General features: G+C 41.3%; 1 protein-coding gene across 2 annotated transcripts in view; it reads left to right on the top strand.

The window, feature by feature from the left end:
• arap2 (ArfGAP with RhoGAP domain, ankyrin repeat and PH domain 2) overlaps positions 1-18,893 on the top strand; it is a 253,179-nt gene that overhangs the window by 201,554 nt on the left and 32,732 nt on the right. For both annotated transcript variants that reach the window (XR_006834916.1, XM_046328114.1), the window contains exons 19-25: positions 1,583-1,646; positions 2,481-2,644; positions 2,842-3,054; positions 3,183-3,288; positions 7,981-8,128; positions 10,389-10,466; positions 17,741-17,815. Coding sequence is in view for 1 of the 2 variants with exons in the window: in XM_046328114.1 (XP_046184070.1) it covers positions 1,583-1,646; positions 2,481-2,644; positions 2,842-3,054; positions 3,183-3,288; positions 7,981-8,128; positions 10,389-10,466; positions 17,741-17,815 (848 nt within the window). In the remaining variant the exon portion in view is untranslated. The remainder of the gene's footprint in view (positions 1-1,582; positions 1,647-2,480; positions 2,645-2,841; positions 3,055-3,182; positions 3,289-7,980; positions 8,129-10,388; positions 10,467-17,740; positions 17,816-18,893) is intronic.

Below are 18,893 nucleotides of genomic sequence, written 5' to 3'. Positions count from 1 at the left end.
GAACACCTTTATTTGACCAGGTAGGCTAGTTGAGAACACCTTTATTTATCCAGGTAGGCTAGTTGAGAACACCTTTATTTGACCAGGTAGGCTAGTTGAGAACACCTTTATTTATCCAGGTAGGCTAGTTGAGAACACCTTTATTTGACCAGGTAGGCTAGTTGAGAACACCTTTATTTGACCAGGTAGGCTAGTTGAGAACACCTTTATTTATCCAGGTAGGCTAGTTGAGAACACCTTTATTTGACCAGGTAGGCTAGTTGAGAACACCTTTATTTGACCAGGTAGGCTAGTTGAGAACACCTTTATTTGACCAGGTAGGCTAGTTGAGAACACCTTTATTTATCCAGGTAGGCTAGTTGAGAACACCTTTATTTGACCAGGTAGGCTAGTTGAGAACACCTTTATTTGACCAGGTAGGCTAGTTGAGAACACCTTTATTTATCCAGGTAGGCTAGTTGAGAACACCTTTATTTAACCAGGTAGGCTAGTTGAAAACACCTTTATTTATCCAGGTAGGCTAGTTGAGAACACCTTTATTTGACCAGGTAGGCTAGTTGAGAACACCTTTATTTGACCAGGTACGCTAGTTGAGAACACCTTTATTTATCCAGGTAGGCTAGTTGAGAACACCTTTATTTAACCAGGTAGGCTAGTTGAGAACACCTTTATTTAACCAGGTAGGCTAGTTGAGAACACCTTTATTTAACCAGGTAGGCTAGTTGAGAACACCTTTATTTAACCAGGTAGGCTAGGTGAGAACACCTTTATTTAACCAGGTAGGCTAGTTGAGAACACCTTTATTTATCCAGGTAGGCTAGTTGAGAACACCTTTATTTGACCAGGTAGGCTAGTTGAGAACACCTTTATTTAACCAGGTAGGCTAGTTGAGAACACCTTTATTTAACCAGGTAGGCTAGTTGAGAACACCTTTATTTAACCAGGTAGGCTAGTTGAGAACAACTTCTCATTTACAACTGCGACCTGGACAATATAAAGCATAGCAGTGTGAACAGACAACACAGAGTTACACATGGAGTAAACAATTAACAAGTCAATAACACAGTAGAAAAAAAGAGTCTATATACATTGTGTGCAAAAGGCATGAGGAGGTAGGCGAATAATTACAATTTTGCAGATTAACACTGGAGTGATAAATGATCAGATGGTCATGTACAGGTAGAGATATTGGTGTGCAAAAGAGCAGAAAAGTAAATAAATAAAAACAGTATGTCTCGTTCCCCCTGTTTTCTGTTGTCCGAGCAGATCTGTAAAGCTACACATCTGGTGTGTAGCTTTGTTTACGACAACTGCTTCTAGAAGGAACACTTTCCCTCCCATATAGCGAGGAATACGCTATACGTGCAGTGTAGCTATGCTTTGTTTCAGCGTTGTTTCAGCGTTGTTTGAGCGTTGTTTCAGCGTTGTTTCAGCGTTGTTTGAGCGTTGTTTCAGCGTTGTTTCAGCGTTGTTTCAGCGTTGTTTCAGTTATTTCAGCGTTGTTTCAGCGTTGTTTCAGTGTTGTTTCAGAGTTGTTTCAGTGTTGTTTCAGAGTTGTTTCAGCGTTGTTCTCTTTTCTCAGCTGTTTCCACCCATGTAGAAGGTGAGGAGAGGATCCAAGTGGTCTTGATGGTGGAGGGTGGAAGGTATGTGTATCTGTGGTTTGTTTGATTCCAGGCTGCTTTGCAGGTTTGACACCGTGTTCTGATGTGTGTATTTTCCATTGCAGTGTTTTCCCTATATTCATTTAGCAATGTGGCGGGCTGCTGCTGCTAAATCGTGTCCGCCACTTAAAAAAAATATGACAAAAATAAATATATATACAGTATTTTTTTAGTGTGAATTTAAACTACTAAAAGCATATTTAAAGTATGTAGACAAGATAATGGAGTATTTTTTAATTAGATCTTTGAGAACTAACAAACAACAGAATAAAATCTTGACAGTCAGGGAGAATCTAAATTCCTAAAATGTCATGACATGAGGTCCACGTTGGTTGTCTGGGTCACTAAGCATAATAGCATGGCAAATGTGTCAAATACGTTTTAAAACGGCTCATTTTTGCTGCGTAGAATTGCATGAAATTAACTTTAAAAATAGATTTTCTTTCTCTTGGCCCCATGACAGAATGTGTATCATTGCATGAAACTAGCTTCAAAACAAACATTTTCTCTCCGCCCCATGGCAAAACATTTGAAATGGCATGAAATCAGCTTTTAAACAGCAAGATGTTCTCTTTGCAGCCAAGAAGGAGGGCCTCAAAATGTTTGGGTCCGAAGACTGCGCCATTAACCACGCCCACTAACTTTGCCACCTCTGCTGAAAAAAATCGTAGGAGAAACACTGCAATGTTTGTGTTTGAGAATTAAATAGTAGGTTATTAGACATCTGTCAGTGTCTATTTTCCTAAAAATGCTGTATGGATGTATGTATCTCTGAGACATTTTTTGTTTGTCTGACTTTTTTCTGCTTTCGTACAGAACTGTGTACATCCATGGTTTCAACAAAGTGGACTTTGCGCTGTGGCACTCTGCGATCAAATTGGCCTCTGGTACGGACGGCAGGGCTCTAAGCAACCAGCAGCTGAGTAAAAAGGGCGTCCCCATCGTTGTGGACAGCTGCATAGCTTTTGTCACCCAGTACGGTGAGCATCTGGTCTCCCATTCAGGGACTGAACAGGACCGACCCTACTTAGCTTCAGAGGCAAGCCAGCAGTTGGATGCAGGGTGGTATGCTGCTGGCTGAATACATGAGGGTTTGAGGACTTGTTTTCATGCTGTCTCTCTCTCTCACTCCATCTCTCCCTTCCTCCTTCCCCTACCTTTTCTCCCACTCCTCTAGGTCTGTGTCATCAGGGAATCTACAGCGTAGGTGGGGACCCGGGCCGTGTATCCCTGCTCCTGGAGGCCTTCAGGCAGGACGCCCGCAACGTGAAGCTCCATGTCCTGGAGCACCAGCTGGAGGACGTCGCTGACACCCTGAAGACCTTTCTGTCCCAGGCCGAGGACGCCTTGCTGACCAAGGAGCTCTACCCCTACTGGGTGTCTGCACTAGGTGTGTAGAGGCACAGATTACCTTTGATTGTTTAACATTGATGTAGGAATTATGCATATTTATATACCATTTGGGTCATTATGGGTCATTTGTTTTAATCAATGGCCTCCTTTCTTTGCTGAGTGAAGATGAGGAGGATGAGAAAAGGAGAGTGGAGAAGTACTCTAGATTTATCCAGAGTCTTCCCAAGATCAACAGATCCACCCTGACTGCTCTGCTGCAACACCTCTACAGGTGAGGGTCCGAGACACACACACACACACACACACACACACACACACACACACACACACACACACACACACACACACACACACACACACACACACACACACACACACACACACACACACACACACACACACACACGGACACACACACACACGCACACACACACACACACACACACACACACACACACACACACACACACACACACACACACACACACACACACACACACACACACACACACACACACACACACACACACACACACACACACACACACACACACACTCACACAGACACACATATATATACACAAACACACAAACTGCAAAAATCCTCCGGTCAAAGCTACCCTACACTCATCATGTCACTGTTCCTTTCACTGTAATGCACTGTAGACACATTTTCAGATGAGTATTTCACTATAACAAGCACTTACGGACATGTAGGTCAAGTAGTTTGTCTGAAAAGGAGAGCCTGAATATTATACTATACTCTGAGTGTACGAAACATAAGAAACACCTTCCTAATTTTGAGTTGCGCCTCCTTTTACACTCAGAACAGCCTCAATACGTCGTGGCATGGACGACAAGGTGTTGAAAGCGTCCCACAGGGATGCTGGCCCACATTGACTGCAATGCTTGCCACAGTTGTGTCAAGTTGTTTGGATGTCCTTTGGGTGGTGGACCATTCTTGATACACATGGGAAACATACCTCGTTCAAAGGCACTTAAATCTTTTGTTTTGCACAATCACCCTCTGAATAAACAATCCACGTCTCAATTGTCTCAAGGTTTCAAAAAAGCCTTCTTTAACCTGTCTCCTCCTCTTTGTCTACACTAATTTGAAGTGGATTAAACAAGTGACATCAATAAGGGATCATAGCTTTCACCTGGATTCACCCGGTCAGTATGTCATAGAAAGAGCAGGTGTTCTTAATGTTTTGTAACCTCAGTATATATACCCTGATCATCATAATGTAGACAGCACCAGTCAAAAGTTTCGACACAACTACTCATTCAAGGGTTTTTATTTATTTGTACTATTTTCCACATTGTAGAATAATAGTGAAGACATTAAAACTATGAAATAACACATATGGAATCATGTAGTAACCAAGAAAGTGTTGTTTGTTAAAAAAAAATCTAAATATATTTTATATTTGAATTTTTCAAAGTAGCCACCCTTTGCCTTGATGACTGCTTTTCACACTTCGCTTTGCATAGTCTGAATATCATGATATTGTCACGCCCTGATCTTAGTTATCTTTGTTTTCTTTATTATTTTGGTTTGGTCAAAGTGTGACAAGGGTGGTTGGTTTAGTTTTTATATTGTTTAGTTTTTTTTTGGCCTGTCTAGGTTTTTTCTATATCTATGGGGTTTAGAATGTCTAGGTATATGTAGGTCTATGGTGGCCTGAATTGGTTCCCAATCAGAGACAGCTGTTTATCGTTGTCTCTGATTGGGGATCCTATTTAGGTTGCCATTTTTCCAATTTTGGTTTAGAATGTATATTATATATATATATTATATATTATATATATTTATATATATATAAATATATATTTATATATATATGTGTGTCTGAATGTTTGTAATATATATACTGTATATAGTCTGAATATCATAATATACATATCTTCTGAATTCCATACGCCATTTTTTCGTGAAATAAAAAACAGTTACATGGCACACACACACACACACAGAACTGTGTGTGGGTGGTAAGTGAGACAACAACACAGACTTGGGCACACCGGCATAGCGATGCCACCTGTTCTTATTGACACTTCTAACCCACAATCCATTGCTCTGCAGAAGTCACTTCATTTACCCATAGCCCACTACAGTTAAAAAAATCAACATAAAAATGGTTCATGTAGATGTTGTTGTTTTTTTCCACCAGATTCTCATGTCCCATGGTTTACCAGACAGGGTTCAATCCAACATAAAATACCCCTGAGAACTAGTCTAGAACACATTCTCCCCCAATCCCACCCTTCTAGTAAAGTAGATATGGACATACAGTAGATACATCACATTTCTACTTCTGTTAGATACTGTAAATACTTATAATTCACTTCTACTACTTGTCTGGTCTGATGAGGTCTTGCACACTGATGCTTACAGCGCTGCTGTTCTGCTCCAAATCCACAGTGGTTGGATTATTGGTTGGATTATTCATCTGACTATTATGGTAATGAGCAGATAGTTTGGAGAAGATTTCCACCCGTACCTTCTCATTGTTAACCTACAGATGTACGAGATACCAGACCCAGTCTGAGGGATGGCTAACTCTGGATATATCTTCCGCCTCCACTGAGTCAATCTTCTTTTAGGTTTTGTGCACCTTGCTTGTGGAGTAATCTCTGAGGCTCTTCTACAATGTGGTGCCTCGAGGGCAATTCAAAAGGCTGATTGAGGACCTTTTTACCGACAAATGTGTTTGTTTTCCATGCTTGTGTTTTGATTTCTGTGTATTGTAAGTCGCTCTGGATAAGAGCGTCTGCTAAATGACTTAAATGTAAATGTAAATGTATTGATGTGTATAGTGTATATTAATCCTTTTACGACTCCCCATCCTGAATCCGGGATCGTGACTACGGGTCAAGCTCATTACCATAACGCACAATGCGAAAAAATATTCCTAAAAATATTTAACATCCACACATTAACAAGTCCAATAGCTCAAATGAAAGATAAACATCTTGTTAATCTACCCAGCAAGTCAGATTTCTAAAATGTTTTACGGCGAAAACATAGCACATATTTATATTAGATCACCACCGAAACAAAAGGCAAGCGGCGGCCATTTTGTCCCAGAAAAAAATACAATTTAAAAGTAGGATTAAAAAATAAATAATTCACTAACCTTTTGAAAATCTTCATCAGATGACAGTAATATTACATGTTACACAGTACATTTATTTTTTTTCCAATAATTTGCCATTTATATCCATAAATCTCGGTTTACAATGACGACATTTCAAAAAATGCTACTCAAATGTCCGGAGAAATGATGATAGCTCCGACAGATAACGTCAGATAACAAGCAATACACATGACTAAATATACATGTTCTACATATAGTTACAAAGATACACTTCTTCTTAATGCAACCGCTGTATTACATTTATTTTTAACGTTACAGACATCGTTCACTGGGCTATACTATGAGTCAGCGCTCAGATATTAGCACTATGTCTCCTCTACGTTTGGAGTCCACAGAAACCCCAAATAACCACATAAATACTCCCTTACCTTTGATGTTCTTCCATCAGAAGACGTAGAAGGAGTCATACTTACCCAATACATCCTTTGGTTTCACGTTGTGTGTCCCTGTATTAGCATATGCTAACAGCTTCAGTTGAAATGTGTCAAAAATGACTTCTGGTCCAGCACTCTTGCGAATCAAAACTTCCAATTTACATATTATATGTCGATTAAACTGGTCAAACGATGTGCAAAATCGAGCTTTATGATGTTTTTAGCATGTAGAACAAAGAGCAACGCTAACAGACACACCGGCTTCAAATGCTGCATCATGGAAGAAATTGGCCGCGCGCAAAAGAGTGCATGATTTTCAGAGGGACACGAGCAATTTCGCCCGCCAAACGTGCAGGGCTCGTGGGATTCTCACAATGAATGTGCCACTTGAAAGCTGACATCGCGCTGAAGACATAGAAACTGTTCCTGGATCGGTAGCTGCCTGGGAAGGATGGGGGCCATGACGTCAAAGTTGACCCAACTTTTCTCTTCACAAGAGAGAGTTTGGGAGAAAGGCTGCCCTGAGAGTTCTGCTTTACATACAGACATAATTTAAACGGTTTTAGAAACTTTAGAGTGTTTTCTATTCAATAATAATTTTTATATGCATATATTAGCAATTTTGGGGAAAAATATTTTCAGTTTACTATGGGTACGCACTTTCTCCAACAGGGGCAGTATAGAGAGGGGAGTCTTAAGAGTGTATATTGATGTGTATAGTGTATATTGATGTGTATAGTGTATATTGATGTGTATAATGTATATTGATGTGTATAGTGTATATTGATGTGTATATTGATGTGTATAGTGTATATTGATGTGTATATTGATGTGTATAGTGTATATTGATGTGTATAGTGTATATTGATGTGTATAGTGTATATTGATGTGTATAATGTATATTCATGTGTTTTATGTGTGTACAGGCATCATCATTTCTAAAAGAGACATTGTTCTCTGCATGTCTCCCTGTCAAAATAAAGGTGCAATGAAATGAAAATTCTTAATCGGGGATTTTGCTGGAATTTGAACTGTGGCCTAGTTTAAAATATCCTACAGTCATTACCTAGACTGTGGCCTAGTTTAACATCTCCTACAGTCATTACCTGGACTGTGGCCTAGTTTAACATCTCCTACAGTCATTACCTGGACTGTGGCCTAGTTTAACATGACCTACAGTTATTACCTCTAGTTCCCGGCACACATGCTCATGCAGTTGACCAGGGAGTGTGTACATAGTTTGGTTGTTGTACGAGGGGGATATTGTGTGTAGCTATATAGTGTGTGTGTGGGTCTGTGTGTGCCTGTTCCTGTGTGTGTATTTAAGCATTTGTGGGTTTATGTACTGTACTTACAGTATGTGTATGAGTCTATGTCACCTACATGTGTGTTTATCAGTGTGTTCTCCTGTATCTCTATACTGTGTAGGGTCCAGAGGTGCTCCCATATCAACCAGATGCAGACCAGAGACTTGGCCTGTGTGTTCTCCTCCTGTCTCTTCCAAACCGAGGGACAAACCACACCAGAGATCAGCGTGGTCCAAGACCTCATCACAAACTATGTACAACTTTTTGGGGTAAGTTTTATCTCTCTACCTATCATATATACTGACCAAAAAAATATATAAACGCAACATGTAAAGTGTTGGTCCCATGTTTTTATGAGCTGAAATAAAAGATCCCAGACATTTTCTATATGAACAAACATAATTATTCATCTCTCAAATTGTGCACAAATGTGTTTACATCTCTGTTAGTGAGCATCTCTACATTGCCAAGATAATCCATCCACCTGACAGGTGTAGTATATCAAGAAGCTGATTAAACAGCAGGATCATTACACAGGTGCACCTTCTGCTGGGCACAATAAAAGGCAACTCTAAAAGGTGCAGTTTTGTCACACAACACAATGCCACAGATGTCTCAAGTTCAATTATACAAGTGAAGCGTGTAATTGGCCTGCTGACTGCAGTAATGTCCATCAGAGCTGTTGCAAGAGAATTTGTTAATTTTTCTACCATAAGCCGCCTCCAACGTCATTTTAAAGAATTTGGCAGTAAATCTAACCAGCGAGTGTCTGAAACTTAAACCAGTGAGTGTCTGAAACTTAAAACAGTGAGTGTGTGAAACTTAAACCAGTGAGTGTCTGAAACTTAAACCAGTGAGTGTGTGAAACTTAAACCAGTGAGTGTCTGAAACTTAAAACTTAAAACAGTGAGTGTCTGAAACTTAAACCAGTGAGTGTCTGAAACTTAAACCAGTGAGTGTCTGAAACTTAAACCAGTGAGTGTCTGAAACTTAAACCAGTGAGTGTCTGAAACTTAAAACAGTGAGTGTGTGAAACTTAAACCAGTGAGTGTCTGAAACTTAAACCAGTGAGTGTCTGAAACTTAAAACTTAAAACAGTGAGTGTCTGAAACTTAAACCAGTGAGTGTCTGAAACTTAAACCAGTGAGTGTCTGAAACTTAAACCAGTGAGTGTCTGAAACTTAAACCAGCGAGTGTCTGAAACTTAAACCAGTGAGTGTCTGAAAAACTTAAAACAGTGAGTGTCTGAAACTTAAAACAGTGAGTGTGTGAAACTTAAACCAGTGAGTGTCTGAAACATAAAACAGTGAGTGTGTGAAACTTAAAACAGAGTTTCTGAAACTTAAAACAGTGAGATTTAAGTTTCAGAGCGTTATTAGTGTCACACTAATTCTTCCGGGAACGCCTGGCTCCCTCTCTTTTTCCCACCTAGAGGAGGACTGTTCTCTCCATTCATCCCTCCATTCATCCTTCCATTCCCTCTTAATCAGGTTGGAATGCTGCTGTTGTTCGCATGACAAATAACCATTAAGCTGAACCAATGAGGACCCAATCTCAGTGAATACACACACCATCACCGTGGCATAAAATGAGTGAGATGTTCAGGCTAATTAGGAATGCCATTATGTGGTGGAATGCTGTGGATGTGGGCTTTTTATCAGACCCCAACACACTGTGTGTGTGTGTTCACATTTGTGTGTATGTCTTTTCTCCCTCTCTCCAGTCTTCATTGTAATGCATAGCCCTGACAAAGCAAATTGTCCTCTGAAAGTGATTGGGGGTTAGAGTAAAAAGTATAATTTTCTCTACCTCGCTTTGACGCTTTGAAACCACACAATGTGGAATTACAGTTGTGTCCGGTAACTTTAATTTAAGCTAAAAGGAACAAACTATAGCGATGGGCTACTGGAGTCATTTATTCAGCTGATTATAAACCACCCGGTGAACAATCCAATTGAACTTCCTGAACTTCCCATCGCTATGGTTCTTTCCTTTTAGCTTAAATTAAAGTTACTGGACACAACTATAATTCCACATTGTGTGGCTCTATATAATTAAAGGGAATTTCTATTTTTACCCAAAATGTTATGTATGTCCTCTTATGTATTACATTTTTTTATTTAACCTTTATTTAACTAGGCAAGTCAGTTAAAGAACAAATTCTTATTTACAATGACTGCCTAGGAACAGTGGGCTAACTGCCTTGTTCAGGGGCAGAGCGACAGATTTTTACCTTGTCAGCTCGGGGATATCGATCTAGCAACCTTTCGGTTACTGGCACAACACTCTAACCACTAGGCTACCACAGATATTATGTACAGAATATCTGTGTTTCTTCATGTGGACAGGGTTGATGTATTTACCTGTGTGTGTGTGTGTGTGTGTGTGTGTGTGTGTGTGTGTGTGTGTGTGTGTGTGTGTGTGTGTGTGTGTGTGTGTGTGTGTGTGTGTGTGTGTGTGTGTGTGTGTGTGTGTGTGTGTGTGTGTGTGTGTGTGTGTGTGTGTGTGTGTGTGTGTGTGTGTTACCAGGTCAACGAGGACCAACTCAAGCAGATGGAGAGTGAGAACAGTTTCATCACACGATGGAACGACAAGAAAGACACCACAGTAAGTCAACCTGTTTAGCTCCACTTACACACACAATCAGACCGCTGTGTGTGTGTGTGTGTGTGTGTGTGTGTGTGTGTGTGTGTGTGTGTGTGTGTGTGTGTGTGTGTGTGTGTGTGTGTGTGTGTGTGTGTGTGTGTGTGTGTGTGTGTGTGTGTGTGTGTGTGTGTGTTTGCGTGTCTGTGTGTGTTAATGCTCTGTGTGTGTGTGTGTGTGTGTGTGTGTGTGTGTGTGTGTAAGCTGAGCTCTTAAGGTCAGAAATGCATTTGACCTGTCTTCCTGTTATGCAATGATTGAGGGACGGAGGGTGTTGTTTGGACGGAGTCAGAGGGCAATGAGAGGGTTTGTATGCTTGTTCACCATTATAACTGTCTGCTACTTTATGCCTGGACGCATGTGCTGCAGGAAACTCTATGTTCAGATAACCTGGAAAACAAATTAATCTTCAAACCTTATGCTGCCTGCTGACGTTGAAAAGTGTTAGAACTAAGTGTTGAAAGTGGTTGAACAAAGTGTTGAAAGTGGTTTTTTTCTTCTCCCCCCCCCTTTAAGTTGGTTTCCAGAGGCTGTCAGAAGGAATATGGCCAATTGAACTAAAAGGTTAACGCTATTGTTGGAAAATTGCCCCCCGAAAACACAAGAGAGCTAGACAAATGTCTCGTACTAAAAGTGGAGGTTTTTAGTAACCTGGTAACAGGATTGAGAGACCAGAGGAAAGAGGAAAATAGACGTGTCAGATATTCAATTTAAAGCTTTTAGGAAAGACTGGCTCTCTCAGGGAGGGCGAGGAAGTTAAGGCTAGCTCTACCATGTGGTGGTGTTCATTGTTAGTGGCTTGCAGTGCAGCAGCGTGATTAGCCTAGTGCCTAGCCTAGCACCTGTTAGCTCAGGCTGTTGAGTTAGCTCTTAGAGTGGAGGGTACACACACAAACACACCCACTAGGATGGAGCTCTGTCCTTTGTGTTTCCCCTCCCTCTCTTTTGTTTCCGTTATTTTCTCCTCGACTTCATACGTCAGAAAGCACTTTAAGTTCGAGTGAGGGCGCCAGAAAAACCACCCTCTTTGTTTTCTTTCCTCCCTCGTTCTCTCGTCTCTGGCTGAGTTAACTCAGTAAAGGTGGGCAGGCATATTTTTACTGCCAATTTGACTGGTGAACTGGCCACACTCCCAATGGCTGCCTGGTATTGTGGCGCAATAATTGCCAAGCTATTTTGGAATGTTCTATCAACTGAGGCTGGATTGCCATGGTAATGTAGAATGTTCATTCAACTGAGGCTGGATTGCCATGGTAATGTAGAATGTTCTATCTAACTGAGGCTGGATTGTGATGATAATGTAGAATGTTCATTCAACTGAGGCTGGATTGCCATGGTAATGTAGAATGTTCATTCAACTGAGGCTGGATTGCCATGGTAATGTAGAATGTTCATTCAACTGAGGCTGGATTGCCATGGTAATGTAGAATGTTCTACCAACTGAGGCTGGATTGCCATGGTAATGTAGAATGCTCATTCAACTGAGGCTGGATGGCCATGGTAATGTAGAATGTTAATTCAACTGAGGCTAGATTGCCATGGTAATGTAGAATGTTCGTTCAACTGAGGCTGGATCGCCATGGTAATGTAGAATGTCCGTTCAACTGAGGCTGGATTGCCATTGTAAAGTAGAATGTTTATTCAACTGAGACTGGATTGCCATGGTAATGTAGAATATTCATTCAACTGAGGCTGGATTACAATGGTAATATAGAATGTTCTACCAACTGAGGCTGGATTGCCATGGTAATGTAGAATGTTCATTCAACTGAGGCTGGATTGCCATGGTAATGTAGAATGTTCATTCAACTGAGGCTAGATTGCCATTGTAATGTAGAATGTTCGTTCAACTGAGGCTGGATCGCCATGGTAATGTAGAATGTTAATTCAACTGAGGCTGGATTGCCATGGTAATGTAGAATGTTCACTCAAATAGTTCTAACTGATGTGGCTCATAAAAATAGTTGACTCAACCAATCACAGCACACCTGCTTTTACTTCCTGGCATCGGTACACTCAAAATGGCTGCCAGTCCATCCATTATGTTATCATTCACTTGAAACACCCTTTCTATTCATTCTTCTTTCTACGGGTAAACTCTGCCTATTCGTTATGATACACTGTACATTTACATTTTAGTCATTTAGCAGATGCTTTTATGCAGAGCGACTTACAGAAGTGAGTACATATGTTCCTCCGTGGGAATCAAACCCACAACCCTGGTGTTGCACGCGCCATGCTCTACCAACTGAGCCACATGGGACCTGGGTACTTATCCTTTACTTAAATCTACTGTGAACTTCTCGTTTCCGGTGGAGAGGAAGGAATAAGTACCATGATGCATAGAAAACACCTCTAAACCTTTCTCTTCCCCACTCATTTCCACAGCTGAGTGTGATTGTTGTCAAGACAAGCTGCAGTGTGCTTTAACTGGGGGCCAAGATCCAGCATTTAAAAATGTCCGCCACACATGGACTGTTTAGTTATCAGGGCAGTTGATGAAAGTGGTTTAATGTGTGGTACTGTCTCAACCAGCTGCATAAGTAAGTGATAATCAACGAGGGGGCTATGCGTTATTTTTTAATGAACACATGGAGCCCTGAGTTGATTATCCCTTTCATATCATCTATATAATTTAACACATTTGCCACTAGATATGTGTTCATTTTCTCGGTAGAAATGTGATCAACGTCCACTGAAGTAGCTAGCAAGTTTACTTACGGAAACTTCTGGAAAATTGCCCATTATTTAGTTTTTCTAGGGAGCCAGAAAACGGAGACCGTGGAAGAACCTATTCAAGCAAGTAAATATATGTTGATAATGATCCAAAAATTCTGTATTATTAGCTAGCTTTCTACAGAAACATAGTGTGCAGGCTTACTCCAAAGAGCTGATCTCGTAATGTTAGCTAGCTAACTTTACGTACTGTATAGCAAGCAATGTAAATAAAATATCACAAGCTTGCTAACTTCATATTAGCTAGTTAGTTATCTTGATTATATTTATCATTGTAACTCCAAATGCATGTGTATTTAGGTAGCTAGCTAACAGCAATGGAAGAGTGTGACAGGATTAGCTAATGTTAGCACTTCCTGCTGTCAGAGAAGGGAGAGTAGGCTACTCTGAATAGGGCTGATATTAATTTGTATTTAGGTAGCTAGCCAACAGCAATGGAAGAGTGTGACAGGATTAGCTAACATTAGCACTTCCTGCTGTCAGAGAAGGGAGAGTAGGCTACTCTGAATAGGGCCGATATACATTTGTATTTAGGTAGCTAGCTAACAGCAATGGAAGAGTGTGAAAGGATTAGCTAACGTTAGCACTTCCTGCTGTCAGAGAAGGGAGAGTAGGCTACTCTGAATAGGGCTGATATTAATTTGTATTTAGGTAGCTAGCTAACAGCAATGGAAGAGTGTGACAGGATTAGCTAACGTTAGCACTTCCTGCTGTCAGAGAAGGGAGAGTAGGCTACTCTGAATAGGGCCGATATACATTTGTGGGAGTACATTGTAAAACTATTCTAGGGTTCCAGTCCCTAGCGAGGAAAAACTGAGGACAGAAAGATATAGCAACACAATATTCAGGGCTGTCCAACTTGATTATAATGAGGCCTGTTTCTTTTCTGATGTCTGTCGTCTGTCCTGTTGTCTGTCCTCAGATACAGAGAGCCGTAAAACCCTGTCCTCAGATACAGAGAGCCGTAAAACCCTGTCCTCAGATACAGAGAGCCGTAAAACTCTGTCCTCAGATACAGAGAGCCCTAAAACCCTGTCCTCAGATACAGAGAGCCGTAAAACCCTGTCCTCAGATACAGAGAGCCGTAAACCCCTGTCCTCAGATACAGAGAGCCGTAAACCCCTGTCCTCAGATACAGAGAGCCGTAAACCCCTGTCCTCAGATACAGAGAGCCGTAAAACCCTGTCCTCAGATACAGAGAGCCGTAAAACCCTGTCCTCAGATACAGAGAGCCCTAAAACCCTGTCCTCAGATACAGAGAGCCGTAAAACCCTGTCCTCAGATACAGAGAGCCGTAAAACCCTGTCCTCAGATACAGAGAACCGTAAAACCCTGTCATCAGATACATAGAGCCGTAAAACCCTGTCCTCAGATACAGAGAGCCGTAAAACCCTGTCCTCAGATACAGAGAGCCGTAAAACCCGGATGAAGAAGTCCTAATGAATGTCCCAAGTGTAACGGCGTTCGTCTGTTGAATGAAGAGAGTCGGACCGAAATGCAGCGTGTAGGTTATTCATGACTTTAATGAAAGAATCGCGGTACATGAAATAACTGAAACTAAATACAAAAAACAACAGAACGGAACGTGAAACTAATTACAGCCTATCTGGTGACTACAACACAGAGATGGGAACAAACACCCACGAAATACAAAGCGAACTCAGGCTGCCTAAATACGGTTCCCAATCAGAGACAACGATAAGCACCTGACTCTAATTGAGAATCGCCTCAGGCAGCCAAGCCTATACCACACCCCTAATCAGCCACGATCCCAAATAATACAAACCCCAATACGAAACACAACATATAAACCCATGTCACACCCTGGCCTACCCAAACATATAACAAAAACACAAAATACAATGACCAAGGCGTGACACCAAGAGAAAAAGGGTACATCCTTATATACCATATGGTTTATGTATAACTAGCTATGTTGGCACATTTTATAAACAGTTTAAAAATCACACACGATGTATATTCCTTCTACAACTGGAGCAGACCAACCCTTGCTGGGAGTGCAGGCTTCTGTTCCAACCCAGCACTAATACACCTGATTCAATGTATCAAATGTAATTAGTTAATAATTAATTATGCTGTTACTGGGCTGAAGCAGAAGTGTTCTCACTCAGTAGAGCAGGGATCGGTGGAGTGATGTTGGACATTACTGGTAATGGACTTGTTTTATTATACCTGAAACAATGTTTTTTTATAATAACAGCCTACAGCCTACTAAAATGTCTAGCCTTTACATACGAGTTAGGTTACTTGTAGACTTTTGGAAATTATATGAAATAGTAATTTATTTGAAGTTAAGTGTTTAAACTTGTTTTGATTGTTAACTTAACGATTATATAGGATGAACTAGTGTCCATGTTAATTAATCATGTCACGATCCTGCAATAAAGAGAGGAAGGGAATCTGTCTCTAATTTGTCTGTGTTTCTGTGTTGTATCATTATATTATTACTATATTGTCAGGATATCAGCCATGTGAACCCATTTTGCAGCTGATAATGGCATGTAATGCCAATGCTACCATAGGCCTACAGTTTTTATTTTGGGGGGGGGGGACATATAGCTGAACAATATGTAAACAATGTGTGTGAGTTAAGCTTGTCTGCTTCAGATGCAAATTGTCAAGAGGTGCATTGCAAATGCCCATAAGACTAATTCCATCATACTGTAGGCCAGTGGATCCCAACTCCAGTCCTCAAGTAACCCCGGACAAACACTTTTGTCTGGATTCAACTTGTCAACCAATCATCAGGCCCCAAATAATGAATTGGGTATGTTGGGGCTACAACACAAATCTGTGCTGTTGGACGAACTCAAGGACCGGATTATACGGCTTTTAGCTAATCAGCATTCATAATTGTAATTATAAACTGGCGGTTCTAGCCCTGAATGCTGATTGGCTGACACCCGTGATATATCAGACTCTATACCATGTGTATGACCAAAACAATATATTTTTACTGTTCAAATTACATTGCTAACCAGTTTATAATATGTAAGGCACCTCAGGGCCAATATACCATGGCGATTGGCTCTATCCAGGCACTCCGTGTTGCGTAACCAATTTATAATAGCATTAAGGCATCTCGGGGGTTGTGGTATATGGCCAATATACCACGGTTAATGGGCGTATCCTGGTACTCCGTGTTACGTCGCACATAAGAACAGCCCTTAGACATGGTGTATTGGCCTTATACCACACCCCCCCGGGCCTTATTCTTCTCTACTTCCTGTTCTCCCCCTCTCCATCCTTCTGTCATTCCCTGCACCAGCTTCCACCATCTCCTCTTCAGTGTTTGTCTCCTCTTTCCTCTCCTTAGTTCTGCTAATGGAACATCTCTTTGTCTGTGGGCTGTAATCTCTACCGGTGTGGAACACATGCACGCACTCATACGCACGCACACAGAAATACACAGACACACGCACACATAGGACTCTACCTGTTATAATGATGACATGTCATAGGCCAACCTATTATTTTTCCTGTGCAGCCCTGCCATTGTCATGGCATTTGTCTTTTCCCAAGACCTCTCCGTCATGTATGACCTTCATGCCACAACTTCTCTCCGCTTGTTTACAATATTTTCTCTCTGGCTTACTGTTGTTGAAGACATCATAGGTTGTTTAGTTCAAAGTTGAGAAGAAATGTTTCATAGAAGGCAGACTTTTCACTTTTGTATCAGAAGTTGGTTTGCTCATGATAACCCGATCTTAAAAAGTATTTTTGTTGTTGTTGTGAAGAGAGAGAGAACAGAGGACAAGGACAGATACATAAGGTCATATGACACTTGATGCAATGTCACTTTGTGTCCAATGGCCTATCGGCTGTTGTTTTACAATGCCGGAGGTTGAAGGGAAATTGAGAGATCCCAAGGACTTCTCCAAAGCCTCTTGCGTGTGTTTAAGACACTCTGTATGTGGCCTGATACAGTATGTTACCTCAATGGTATCGAACAGACTGGATTCTCACAGATTGAAAAATACATTTGTCTCTGTGTTAAATCTAAAATTATATCAAAATCCTAAGAGGAGTATCATTACTTGATCTACTACAAGCTTCAGATTTCCACACATTCCATTGACTCAAAGTCACGGGTCAAAGGTCAGAGTCAGCTCAAGTTAGTATTCATCGTTGATTAAGAGACTGAACACTTGTTTGGGATATTATAAAGTTTGGCAGAAATGTTGACTACATTTGAAGCCCTTACCCCCCCCCCCCCCTTTCCACCTCTCTGACTTCCTCTGGCTTGCTTCCCTCATTCTGCCAAAACATCGCATCAATTAAAAGCACTATATTTAGTTTTGCCTGTAGCTCAGAATACGACCTCTACCAATCTCCTCATATCGTCTAATGCTTCCCTTGGTTCCCTCTGTTTAGGCTCAGGCCACACCGAGGTGGGAATTCAGAACAAAAGCCAATTAATCCGAATGTTGTGGTTTTTCTTTTTCCTCTGTTTCTCTCCCTCTTTTTCTTCTTCTATTTAGTTCTCTCCGGCCGGGGACTTGATCTTTGAGGTGTTCCTGGAGAGGAGGGAGCCGGAGGACTGCTGCTTAATCAAGGTGAAGGTGTGTGTGTGTGTGTGTGTGTGTGTGTGTGTGTGTGTGTGTGTGTGTGTGTGTGTGTGTGTGTGTGTGTGTGTGTGTGTGTGTGTGTGTGTGTGTGTGTGTGTGTGTGTGTGTGTGTGTGTGTGTGTGTGTGTGTAAAGGGTGAGCAAGAGGGGGAGTGTATAAGTTGGATGGAGAGAATGAAGGATAAAGGGAGTAGAAGGAAAGGAGGTGGAGGGGTGTGTAATGGAGTTTGGGGGAGTTAGAGGTACAGAGCTGATGGGATGGAGGGAATAGAGAGAGGTGTGGGAGTGGAGGGGTGTGTAACAGGGGCTGGGGGATTTAGGGGTACAGAGCTGATGGGATTGAGGGAACAGAGAGAGGTGTGGGGGTGGAGGGCGTCATAGAATAGGGCCAAGACGTTGGTGGTTAAACCTGATAGGATTACTGCCACCGAAATAAATCAAAAGCTAGCTAATCAAAGACACTTCTGATATAATTGTGTGAGTAATTGTGTTTAATCAGAGGCAGTGGTAAGCTGCAGGTAATGGATGTATTTTGCAGGTGTGGAACAGCAGTGGGGTGGAAAGGGGAAGTGGGGGGGGGGTTTAGAGTGGACTGTTTTACGACTCACTGCAACATTAACAATGATTTTCTTCTCTTTTGAGTCATGTTTGTTCTTTACTTTCTGTTCACCTCTACACTATGATTACAGAATAGTTTCTGTGCAGGCTATTTCACAAACAAATGTAGACGTTTGTGTTCTCCATTTCCAGATTGCAAGTGATGGAAAATCTTTGACAGTGATACAAATGCCCAACCTTTCCCCCATTCCCTAATTATCTGACGGGGATAGCTAACATGCAGGGTTGTAGTCGTTCTATTTAAATTCAGCAAGTTAATGGACATTTTAAGAATGTACTGTGATTTCAGTTCACTTCCTGTTTCCTTCCTGGGTGCAATGGAAATGAACCCAGTCCTGCTAAGATGTGATTGTTTCCTCTCCTCTCTCTAACATCGTTGTGGTTGTTTCCTCTCCTCTCTCTAACATCGTTGTGGTTGTTTCCTCTCCTCTCTCTAACATCGTTGTGGT

This window comes from Oncorhynchus gorbuscha, linkage group LG25 (genome assembly GCF_021184085.1).
Source record: "Oncorhynchus gorbuscha isolate QuinsamMale2020 ecotype Even-year linkage group LG25, OgorEven_v1.0, whole genome shotgun sequence".
NCBI classification, from domain to species: domain Eukaryota; kingdom Metazoa; phylum Chordata; class Actinopteri; order Salmoniformes; family Salmonidae; genus Oncorhynchus; species Oncorhynchus gorbuscha.
This window is presented reverse-complemented; position numbering and strand designations above follow the sequence as displayed.